General features: G+C 37.8%; 1 protein-coding gene across 2 annotated transcripts in view; it reads left to right on the top strand.

Annotated features, from left to right (window-relative positions):
* DIAPH2 (diaphanous related formin 2) overlaps nucleotides 1-13,043 on the top strand; it is an 842,313-nt gene that overhangs the window by 535,298 nt on the left and 293,972 nt on the right. Inside the window, exon 24 of one of the 2 annotated variants that reach the window (XM_081043892.1) lies at nucleotides 11,577-11,702. The exons of the other annotated variant lie outside the window; for it this stretch is intronic. Within the exon in view, the coding sequence (XP_080900018.1) occupies nucleotides 11,577-11,702 (126 nt within the window). The remainder of the gene's footprint in view (nucleotides 1-11,576; nucleotides 11,703-13,043) is intronic. 2 annotated transcript variants of the gene reach the window in all.

Raw genomic sequence — 13,043 nt, 5'->3', positions numbered from 1 at the left:
AACATCTCCGTTTCCATTGTTCATGCCAGAAACCCAGGAATCACTCTTTATAATACCCTCTTTCTTACCTCTCACATTTCATGCACCGCAACCCCAGTCAACATTACCTCTAAAATACATACTGAAACCATCTTTGGTCCCCCTAATCCAAGCTACCTTTATCTCCAGATCATCATTTCCTAACTCTTGTCTCCTTTTTCATTCTTGACCCTGCTCCCTCCATTTTCTTTTTTCTTTTTTAAATTTTTTAAATTTAATTTTATTTTTTTAGGGAATGCTAAGGACTGTGGGAAACTGGGGAACAAGCTCCCCTTTATTGTTTCTTTTGACATTCAATATTTTATATTAGTTTGAGGTGTACGGCATAGTGGTTAGACATTTACATAATTTAAGAAGTGATCCCCACTGACTAGTTCAGCAACCTACTGGCACTGTACATAGTTATTACCATATTATTGTGCTTTACTTTACAGCCTGGTGACTGTCTTTTAACAATGGATTTGTATTTCTTATTCCCTCTTTTTTCACCCCCCCCCCCCAGACTCCTTTCCCATCTGGTAACCATTAAAATGTTTTATGGGTTTGTTTCTGTTTTGTTTGGTTGTTCATTTTGTTCTTTAGATTCCACATATAAGCACATATTTCACATGGCATCTGTCTTTCTCTGTCTGACATACTACACTCAACACAATACCCTCCAGATCCATCCATGCCGCTGCAGATGGCAAGAACCCATTCCCATCCATGGCTGAGCAATATTCTGTTGTATATATGTACCATCTACTCTTTGTCCATTCATCCATTGACGGACACCCAGGCTGCCTCCACATCTTGGCCATTGTAAACAGTGCTGCGTTGAACAAATGGATGCACTGATCGCCTCAAAGTCGTGTTTCGGATTTCTTCAGATAAATACCCTGAAGTAAGATTGTTGGGTCCTTCTTTGTCCCTTTTTATAGTGTTATAGCCTTTGTTTTAAAGTCAGTTTTGTCTGGTATAAACAGTGCTACTCCAGCGTTCTTTGTTTTCATTTTCATGAAATATCTTTTTCCATCACTTTACTTTCAGGCTATAGGTATCTTTCAGTCTGAAGTGAGTCTCTTGTAGGCAGCATATGTAAGGGTCTTGTTTTCTTATCCATTCACCCACCCTATCTTTTGATTGGAGCATTTAATCCATTTATATTTAAAGCAGTTGTTGATAGATATATAGTTATTGCCACTTTATTATTCATATTTTGTATTTTTTTCACCTTTAAGAAGTCCCTCCAACATTCCTTGTAATCCTGGCTTGGTGGTGATGAACTCCTTTACTTTTTTCTTGTGTGGGAAGCCCTTTATCTGTCCTTCGATTCTAAATGACAGTTTTCCTGGGTAGAGTAATTTTGGTTGTAGGTCCTTGCTTCTCATCACTGAATATTTTCTGCCAGTGCCTGTGGGCCTGCAAATTTTCTGTTGAGAAATCTGCAGATAGTCTTATGAGAGCTGCCTTTTTAAGTAACTAGTCTTTCTCTTGCTGGTTTTAGGATCCTATCTTTGTCTTTAACCTTTGGTATTTTAATTATGATGTGTCTTGGTTTGGGCTTCTTTGACTACATCTTGTTTGGGACTCTGCTTCCTAGGCATGTATGTCTATTTTCTCGGCCAGGTTGGGGAAGTTTTCTGTCACTACTTCCCAAATAGCTTTTCAATTCCGTGTTCTCTCTTTTCTTATTCTGGTACCCCTGTGATGCAAATGTTGTTGTGCTTGATGTTGTCCCAGAGGACTCTTAAACTATCCTCATTGTTTTGGATTCTTTTTTTTTCTTTTTCTTTTCTTGCTTTTTTTTTTCTGTTTCAGTTATTTGTTTCCTGTTACCTTAGCTTCCAAATTGCTGATTTGAAGCAAATCATCTGTTGATTCCTGATAATATATTCTTTATTTCAGTATTCTATTCTTCATTTCCTCCTGGTTCATTTTTTATATTTTCTGTCTCCATTTTTTATGTTTCCTGTATCTTTGTTGATGTTCTCCTGAGATTCTTGAGCATCCTTATAGCAAGTGTTTTGAACTCTCTGTCTGGTAGATTTCTTGTTTTCATATTTAGTTCTTTTTCTGGAGGTTTTCTCTGTTCTTTCATTTGGGATATGTTTCGTTTTCTCCCCATTTTGGCTGCCTGCCTGTGTTTCTCTCTGTGTATTGGGTCCGGCTGCTATGTCTCCTGGTTTTAGTAGAGAGGCCTTATGTAGCAGCTGTGCTATGGGTACCAGTGGCGCAGTCTTCCTGGTCACTTGAGCTGTGTTCTCCAGATGTGTCCCTTTTGTGGGTTGTGTGTGCCCTCCTGTTAGAATTAAGCCTTGGTTGCTGTTTGCATGTCAGTGCAAACCCTCAGGCTCATTGTTGTGTAGAGGCTGACTCTCCCAGAGCTCTCACAGGGTTCTGGTGCCTGCCCATTGTCCCCTTTTTGTGCATCATCCTTAGAGGCAACCAAGTAATGCTCCGGCTGGTTCCAAAGCTGGCCACTGTGTGTGCGAGCCTCAGGGCCTCCTGGGAGAGGACCCGCTGCCGGCCAAGTTCAACCACAGCCTGTACCCTTTCCAGGGCCACCTGGCATGAGCCACAAAGCAATCTGCAGATGACTGCCACCTGGGCTGGGCTTGGAGGTGCCTTGAGAGGGGAACCCAGGAACCGACGCCAGCTGTGGCTAACGTCAGGCTCAGGGCTGCTCAGCCAGAGGTATGGGACATGCTGAAGCCAGATGCTGCTTGTTTGGGTTTTGTGAACCTTTGAAAGATTTTTGGAAAGTCCTCAGCATGAGCCAAGAGAGGCCATTTGTATGGAAAAGCCACTGGAAGTTGGACGGGGCGAGGTCTCAGGAATTCTCCAAGGCAGGGAGGATGGCATTAGCCAAGTCAATGGAGACTCAGATATGGTGGCTGCCAGTGTCTGCATGCCTGGAGGGGGTTGAGCTCAACAAAGAAACAATGGATCTTGCCAGCACCTGTGTCTGGGAGAAAGCTGCCCCTTCAACCCTTGCCTTGAAGCCAGACAATTCAGTTCCTCCCTTTTGTGTCCCTGACACCTTTTGAGCTGCTGCCCCAGTGCTGGAGCTCAGAGTGAGTGAGTCCCTCAGCGAGGAAGTCCACGTGTGGGCCCTTTAAGAGGAGCGCCTGTGACTCCAGCAGCTCTCCGTCTCACTCAGCCACAGTATTCGCTGGTTTTCACAGTCAGAAGTTGTGGGGACTTCTCCCTCCAGTACTGGAATCCTGGGCTGGGGAGCCTGGTGTGTACCTGGGACCCCTTGCTCCTGGCGGTCGGGGGAAGCTCCGCAGCCTAGATATCCCTCCTGATTTTTAATGGTCCCATACGGGTGCGGGACCGGACAGTTCTCTGCTCCTCCTACCCGTCTCCAGGTGGGTTCTTCTGTGTGTCCTTAGTTGCAAGTCTTTGGTTCAGCAAGATTTCAGACGATTCTCAGTGATTGTTGTTCTGTGATTAATTGTAGTTCTGATGTGGTCGTGAGAGGAGATAAGCACAGTGTTTACCTACTGTGCCATCTCGACTGGAAATCCCGTCTCTCCATTTTCCACATAGCTTCCAGAATTATCTTTCTTAAAATGTAAATATAATCAGCCTCTGCTGCTTAAAAGCCCTTCAGTCTTTTCAGTCTACCGTTAGAGTGAAACCTAAATTTCCTTATCATGGCCTACGAGACCTTGCCTATGAACCTCATCTCCTCTTTTAATCTATTGTTTGGTGATTAGGCAAAAATACTTAACGATATACTAGATTATTGAGATGACAATACCTAGTTAAAGCCCTGCTTTGTTTGTGGACTGATTTCACTGGTGAGCAACTTAGATAATGATTACAGTTATATCTTCTGATTAGTTTGCATTGCTAATCTTTCATCTGTGGGCATTAACTCATATAGTAATCCTATTAGTATCTGCGGTCAGTTAGTGAATAAGGAAACTGTAGCCATAAGCTTAGTATGCCCTTCCAAGCATCTTTTACCTGACCTGTCACCCTTCTTACCAAGCAGCACTGCTATGGAATGGACTCTAATGACTCCAGCATTATGACCTCAGCACTGGCATTGATCCCATGACAACCTGCCTTCATTTGGGGTAAAAGCTGATGGCTCTGTATGTGCGTATACCTGTGGACCTCACGCATTAGACTTGTTCTGAAGAAACCCAGTGAAGTTCAAGAATAACTATGTGAAATCATATGGTCCCATTAACTTCTTTGATGAGTTCAGGAATACAGTTAATGGGAAATTTGTCCACATTCACAAAAATTATACTCCAGAAGGCTAACGTTCCTTTAATATAGCATTATAGCTTTATGACAACACTGTCTATATGAATTTAATTCTTTTCAGATAGCATGTGGAAGAAAGTACTCAAATGGTTTATCAACCATATAATCTTTCCACACCTTATTAAGGATATAATATACCAGGACTAAGGGCCTGTTAGTAAAGTTGCCATTTAGTGATTTCTCAGATCAAAGCATGTGTGATTGCTCATTCAAGAAGCAGGTAGTTGTCTTGGTGTGAAATAAACAGTGCTCCTTTCCCATACCTGGTTGAGCACAACTTTGCAATATTGAATATAGTTGTGTTCTAAGTATTTTTCTCTGTGATTTTAGAAATCATATTAATGATTATAGCTCAAAAACAAACACACATTTACTCAAAACTGCATATTTTAAAATAGTGCAATTTCAGATTTCTTAAATTAAGATCGTTGTCCTCTGTAGTCTTCTTCAACACATCTACCATTTCCATGGCCCTTATTTTTTTTCATAATTGTGCTAATTTATTTTAAGGCTTCCTCTTGTAATATTAAGTAGCCTCCTTTCACAAGGTTCCCTCTTACCACTGGTGCTCTAATTCCAAGGTGAAAGAAGAATGCATTACATGGATTTGACAAGTGAAGACATTAGTATAGGATTGTCAGGAAGGATTTATCAGCATTTGAAGGTTCTGGCAAGCTTTTTTGTTGAGGAGGATACAGTTCCACCCATTTACATAAAATCTCCATGGCAGGGCAATTCAGTAAAAAGACTCAACTCAGTAATGACTTACTTGACCCATTAAAATTATTCCAGTCTGAGGTGTGGGTGAGTGAGGGATCTTTTATTGCAAGGAAAACAAATAAGCTTACAAAAAAGATTCTTGGTGATCAGAACAAGCTTTAACAACAGGACTATAAGCAGCATCACTTGATAGAAGCTTTAGCTGGCGTGTGTACTTCCCAATCCTGGCCTGGAGCTAAGGCTGTCAACAAGAGCAGGAGGTTTCACTTTGTTTTTTAACCTTTGATTGAAAAATTCACACATACTATTTGCTGCAGGCAGAATAACAGTTGCAGAAGACACAGCAGATGAAAGAACTGTGATTCTTCATGGGTAGCTTGACTGTCCAACTAGTGGTGGTTCAGTTGATTAGGCTACAAAATGTTTTACTGCAAATCTTTTTTCAGAGGGTTTCAAACCTTCCCTTTCTCCTCCTTTACCCCACCTACCCATGGAGCCCTATTGTCTGTAGTTATTAAGTTTTGTGTTTTTTTTTTCTTTTTGTTACAAGGCTCCATTTCTTTATTTTTTTAAAAAATGCATGCAGACTAAGGTTTCAGGCTAAAAACTTATATAAACGTGAACCTAGACATTGAAATATGCTTAGTGAAGTTTTTAGAGTTCAATGTTTACTGGTTTATAAAGCAATTTTCATGATTTCTTATAGAACTTCCTCCGCTCTCTGCATCAATTCAGGCCATAGCATGAATCCAATCTAGCAAAACTGCACCTCATCCCCAGGCGCACATGTTAGAGGGCCAGGTAATGGCACTTGTGAGCACGTATTGGGGATGCAGAGTCTTAAACTTTTATTTAATAAGGATTTCAGTTGTTTTTTTTCTGGTCAGGTGGCTTTTTAAGAATTTATTTTCCTCATAAGAATGAGTCATTTTCTAACAGATTTTGTTTTTCATGATAGGAATTTCTTATTTGGGTGCCATTTACCACTTATTTTCTTCAAACGCCTAAGAAGCCCACACTGATGAGCTTTTGCTGTTCTTATTATACAAAAACACTTGCTTCATTCCCGTGTACAGCATTTATATAAAATGAAACTATTAACTTATAAATGCACTTGAGAAAGAATGCAACTGTGTGTGTTGTTCAGGCTGTTTGTAATGTCCTTTTATTTTTTACATATGCTTTCTGGATGAGTAACTTTAATGCTATGCCACTCCGCTGATAGTAATTCTTCAACTAAATATATTCAGTGAAACAAAATTATAGGGTGCTTATAATCACGTTTGGGCCTATTCACATATAGACTTACTAGAGTAAATTTTTACTTGGCCCTTCTTAGAACAAAGATTTGAGAAGTGCTTGGTTACTTTGTCAGTGTGTAAACTAATAGAAATATTTGATTCGGGGAAAAAAATCTTCAAGTTCCCGAAAATGCTTTTATATTTACATAAAATTACACATTCTGCACACGGTCTGGAGAATTTCATCAGAATCCTTTCTCCCCCATAAATGCACATCAGTTCTCTTCTATACTATGTAGTCAAAGTGCTTTCCATTTGAAAAAATCTCACGTAAAATATTTATCTTTACTTAAAATTATGAATTCAGGCAAGTCTGTCGTCTGAAACGGTTTCAGTGAAGATCAAGCCACTCTCGTATATTTGCCTGAAGCCAGGAAAAAAGTATATGTACATTTTTCACCAAAATAAGTAGATAGATAAGATGTGTGGGGAAACTTTCTCCCTACACGTAACTGAACTTAAAGATTATTTATGGAATACAAGGAAGAAAGCTATAATAAAGAAACTGATGGCTATAATTTAATTTTTTAGTGTTATAATTCAGACTCGATAATTCAGTAGCAGATGTCAAAAATGAAATGAGAAAAAAAAAATTAAAGTGCCATCAGAATGACTAATCAGTCATTGAAAATGCCTGTAGTACCAATTTACTCAGACAGAAAATGTTTGCGCTGTCATTAAAGACTGTCTAATTTATATTAGTGAACTAATATAATGACAGGCACAAAATATGCCCTGAGGCTGAGGGTGCATTTCTAATCCCTCTGGTATTTAAATATTCTTGGAATTCCAAGTACCCCCGCCCCCAGAAAACATCTCTGTCTCTTTGTCTCTCTCTCTCACTCACTCAAGAAATATTAGAAGTAATGTAGGCTAGGACCTAATTAAATAGTTAACTATTCAACATTGATTCTGAACTCTTAAGATTGAATCAGAAGTATTCAAGCCAAATAATCAGGCATGTTAATTCTTTTCTAACACTTCTTTAAAAATCCGTTATCTTCTAGACAAGTCTAGAAAGCCAAAATAACCAATTTTAAAATATCTCCAGAGAATTACAGCCTACAAGTGTTAATTTCCAGAAATATTCTTTAAATTTGAAACTGGCTAATATCTCTAACAACTTGGCTGTTGATTAGTATAATGGTCACTGTTTCCCAGACCTAAAATTCCACGTACCCTGTGAAACCTACAGAGAACACAATCCAAGTTCTGTTCTCTTGATTAGAAAAAAATACAAATAGCGAATGAAATCAGGCCATATAGGGTAGCAGGGAAGGAAGGACTGCTTTTTTGTTGTTGTTCAGATCACATCTAAATTGTTGTGTAATTCTTGGTGGCACATATACAGTAGGACTTTGTCTGTGGTAAGGTAGAGTATAGGGGAAAGGATAGTGGAATATGAAATGAATGTTTATAGATTACGTGTTGTGTACCAGGTATATTGATAGAAACTTTATATGTCAAATCGTTCAACTCGAATGACTGCCTTTTAAAGGAAGGTATTATTATCTTCATTTTACAAATTGGGCAGTGATAACCCAGATTGGCTCAGTGACTAGCCCATCTACTTGTTGGTATGGCAGAGATCAGCTCTGAGGCTGATCTGACTCCTAAGACCACAGCTGTCCTCAAATATTAGCGACATGCCTTTGCGCCAGTGGGTATAGATTTTATTTCAACTTCCTGGCCTTCCAGGTACTAGAGACATTGCTTTTACGTTTACAATTTCCCGAGAAGAGATAATTTGGCTCACATCACACCCCTGCTTTAAAGTGGAATATACTTCATGGAGTTTGGTGAGGACGAAATGAGTTAATACATAAAACTACTTAGAATAATGTCTAGGACAAGATAAATAACCAGTAAATGTTAGTTGTTACTTAAGAGCTTACATAATGACTAACCCGTAGGACTAGTTGAAGGAGCTGGATGTTTGTAGCCTGAGAAGATTAAGAAGATACTAGGGAGCCTTTCCTGTCAGATAGGGAGTAGACTTGATCAGTGTGGCTGCAAGGCAAAGTGAGGTCTTAATGGGCAGCAAGAGTTCAAGTAGGCTGATTTTGATTATAAGTGAACAAAAATGGAGCAACTGACGAAAAGGGAATAAGCCACTTGAGATAGACCGCATCCTGTGTTCCAGATCTAGTGTATGTACCGTCTTAGATTCACGGGGCCCCCTTCTGTGCCCTCCCCCACCTCCAAGCCTGGCCCACTTGTCTTGGTCCCCAACCAGAGTGGGAAGTTAACACCCCCTGAAAGAGAATTTCACCTGTGAGAGAACTGTGAGAGAACAGAGCACAAGCCAGATTTGCCTTATCTAGAGACCACGATTGGCTGCATGATCCGTGGGGCCCAAAGCAAAATGAAAATGCAGGGCCCCATTTAATAAAAAACGGAGAATTTCAAAACGTCGACATCAAAGCATTCAACAAAGGGCAGAGCCCTTCTAAGCCTGGGGCCCTATGCCACTGCTCGGGTCACCCGCCCATGAATTGGCCTAAGCAACCAGCTGTATTTTTTGTAAAGTTGGGGCCAGTTCAGTCACTTACTCTCTTGCATTTACTTTCTTGCGTTTTCTGTCCTGCCCATTTCCCTGGGATTACACCTCACCCTTATTCCCAGTAAGGCTTTAGCATGCGAGTTTTGTCTTAGGGTCTGTTTTCTAGGAATGTAGACGATGCCATGTAGATGACATTTAGATGTGTCACTGAGAGGCTGGTCCAAATCCCCTTTAATGCCACATCTAACTCTAAGATACCATAAGTCTACCAGTTTAAGGATATACATTTTCTATAACGGTACTGTTTGTTTAATGCAGCCGCAAATTTGTATGTGGGCTAAAATCCTTGGATTATTATAGCTCCAGTATTTTATTCTTTTTTGTTCAGGCATAATATTAATAATTCATTAGAGAGGAAGAATAGAGGAGCATAATAAAGAAGGGGGTCCCTTAACTTCTCTTCCTTTTCCCAGTTCCTCACTTTCTCCTGCAATCCTGCCTCCTTTCCGTATAATTGGATTCCCCCACCATAATTGATCATAATCATAATTGATATAATGAGTATAGGTAACCTCTACGCGCATGTTCGGTGGCGGAAATGGGCATCAATTTAAATCTGAACTGAAACTTCTTGAAATATACATATTAATTTAACAAATACATATTGAGTACCATCTATGTTAAGTACTGAGGGAGAAGCAAAGAATTAGATATGGAACTTACCATTAAGTAGCTTGAGGTTTTATGGCAGAGACTCTGCGTTTACGTACATGAAAAAAAATAATTCTCTTTCAAAGCAGAAGGTAACATGGAAAATCACTTGAACAAACAAAAGTGCCTATAAATGGTAGAGAATGTGGACTGGAGCTCCTGAGGGATTTATAGACGACTAAGGATTTGGTATGTGAAATTGAAGAAGACAGATGTCTGGGAAATATTGTTTTATTCAGAATTTAACTTTAGGGTAAAAAGCAATTTCACTGGATTAAAAATATTGTCTCTTGTTATTTGAAATAGCTAGACTTCTGTGTGCATAGCAACCTGCTGGGGCTGTTTCTGTATTGAACAATCAAAAGATGAATCTTCCTCATCTTCTTTTTACTACTGGAATTACTGTTGCTTTTAGTAGGATTCTTATTGTGACCTAACCCTGACCTTTGGGCACATTTGGTTTATTGCAGAAAGTTATCATGAGTTTATTTCTTCCATACAACCTAAGTGACATAAACATGTCGTTTCTTCAGTGTTTCAGTCAAGCAAATGGAAAGGAGAAATCTTTTGAATAATTAGAAAGAATTAAGCCAAAAACCCAAGTGACAAAAAATTCAGTTTTAAAGTCAAAATGGTTTCCTCCACAGCAAACTTCCTTTAAATAAAGCAAGCAGTGATTTCCTAAGCCAGTAGGAAATTGTGGGCAAGACAAAACTCTTCTTCGACATCTCCAATTAAAAAAAAAAAAAAAAATCATCAAGCTTTTCGGATCTAAACAAATGGACATAAATTAGACAGAGCTATTTGAACTGATAGATAAATTAGGGAAAAAAATTGTCTGTAGTGTTGGTGTTTAATTTTCAGTCTATTGAACTTGCATGTATATTTAAGGCAGTTTCTCCTGGTTGAGTAATCAAGTTATGCAGTCAGTGTGAGAAATTTGTATCAGGAGAGTTTGGTCAAAATTTGCCAGGAGGTTGATTTTGTCAGTCTTTTGTATTTTTCATTGTAATTCTGATATGCCTCTGAACGAATTTACTTTAAAAAAAGAATTGTAATATTTTGTTTCACAGATTTTTAATGAATAAACAGTGTTTCAGAGGTCTGGATTTAAAAGCCAATGTCACAGGCTACCTATCGCATTCTAATACTTACCTTGTCTTTTCAACTAGAACCCTGCCAAATGCCATGGATATTGCTAGAAATGTCTTTGTACATAACTGGCAGTCAGATAGTAATAAAGTATCTATAAAAATTATTAGTTAAAAAAAGTATCTATGTGAAAAGAAGGCCTCAAGAAATAGCTGGAACGTGTGCGTGTATTTAGGAACAGTTTGAATAAAATACTTAAAATTATTGGTTGTCAATGAGGAGAGAAAAAGAAAAGTGCAGACAGAGAATGTTAGGGGTAATTAAAGCAACTAATGATAGTGTTTGAGGGCACTCTGAAGCTGAGTGGGTGTGTATGCACATAATGTGTTTGCTGGGTTTTTCTCTACATTCTCTTGAAGTAGCAAGTTATTTTTCACATCTCCGTATGAAAAGGACTAGAAAATGGAACTTTTACCATAGATGTTGGTTTATAAAAATCAAGATATTTCAACAGAAGAAAAATATTTGATCTTTTATGTAATTTAACCTTAAATCATTTAGATAGGCAAGAACATGCATTAATAAAATAAGGTCTCTTTGAACCTTAGTTTCTCTTTAATCTTTGAATTAGATTTTAAAGAATGAAATATTAGGAATTCCATCAATAAATTGAAATAGAAATAGATTCACTTGAACTAATGGCTGTATAAAATGGTGACATTTTCATATTAAACATGATGATTTGATTTACTATATTAAACATTTTCACTCATTTCATGGAGAGTAGAATTTTTATGAACAGTAATTCAGAAAAATGTGAGGTGACTTCTTGGAACTCTTTTGCACATTAGAAAAAAAACTACTTTAACTGATACTGTTTCCTTTTAGTCTTTTTCTGGAATACCTGGTAAAATATTCTAAACTCTTTGCACATTGTTCTTTAGTTTCAGCTCAAATTCTGAAGAGCAACCTTGTAGCAATGGAACAACACATTGTTCGTCTGGAAGGTGACATCAAGAAATTCCCCCAAACAGGAAATCAGCATGATAAGTTTGTGGAAAAGATGACGATATCCTTTATTTAAGCGTTTTGTTTATTTTGTTAGTTTCTCTCTGTGTGTGTGTGTGTGTATCTGTCTATCTATCTGCCTGTCTATTTACTACGTGGTTAGTAATAAATTTGCCAGTCTATTTACATAGTCTGGATGAGTTTGTGTATAGGCTGTTTTTATATTAGCAGCATAAATTTTAGTTCACGGTGTTTTCAACCAGGTAGAGTAGGCAAGGGAATAATTATGTAGGAAAACAATGCTATTTCTCTAAGAAGAATTTTATTTGAAGGCCCACAAGATATACAAGGTAAGTGTTATGAGGCTTGATTAGACCTAAAACAAAACGAAGCAAAGAATCTCCTTATGTTACATTTGCATAAAGAAAATGATCAACAGAAGATGCTTTTTGGTCAGAGGTATTTTTTCTTTGTGTGTGCGTGCAGGTTTTTTCTGAGGGCACATGCGCATTTTCAAGAGCAGTCAGAGGATGACTAATATCAGTAGATTAAAAGTATTGTGAAAGGTAAAATGGATACATGGATGGGTTAATGTATGAATTGATCAGTAGATTATATGTTTAAGTAAATTGTAATAGTTAACTATATATCATTATGTGTTTTCTGATAAATGGGGTTAAATTTCCATTTTACATACAGCATATTCATATAAATTACAGAAATGTATGAAAGGAGATCTTGAGAAATAGCATTTAGCTTGCATTGTTTAATGTTAAATCTGGTGTCTAAAGATAAACTACATTAGACCTTTTTTTCTTTTTATTTTTCTATTTTGGTTTTCAAAAGTTAAAGCAATATCCTCCTCCTCTGGGTTTAAGTGAATATCTTGAACTGCAGATTGACTCACTATTTTATATCTCTAGAGGGAATAAATACTGTAAATTCTTTATCTGATAATAAGTAAATTCCTTCAACAACTATTTGGCAGTCACCTTGTTTCAAGGTTAAATCTATTGCCTTTTCTTCTCTGATGCGCTTTCTTTCCTTCCCAACTTGTAAGTTACAGTATTGAACTGGAATTACTTGAGAATGGCAATTTAGATTTATATGAAAAAAGTTTCTTTCATTCTCAGTCTTTTGGCTCATTAATTAACACTGTGTTTGTTTTGTGTGGTCCTTTAGTGATGCTGAGTACTTTCATAAATAGGAATATTGGAAACAGAAGTTTGAGGGTGTTTGGAGGCAGGAAATCCTCAAAAATAACCTTGGATTACATAACTGCCCAAATTGGGATACTTAATGTGAAGATTTAGCTTTATTGCTGATTAGATTTTTCTTTCAAATATGTTATGTTGTCCTGTGGCTGGAAACACCACCTACATTTTTCAATTTTTTATTTTGTT

Source organism: Rhinolophus hipposideros, assembly GCF_964194185.1.
Source record: "Rhinolophus hipposideros genome assembly, chromosome: X".
Classification (NCBI taxonomy): domain Eukaryota; kingdom Metazoa; phylum Chordata; class Mammalia; order Chiroptera; family Rhinolophidae; genus Rhinolophus; species Rhinolophus hipposideros.
The sequence above is the reverse complement of the archived record's forward strand: the minus strand, read 5'-3'. Positions and strand labels throughout refer to the sequence as shown.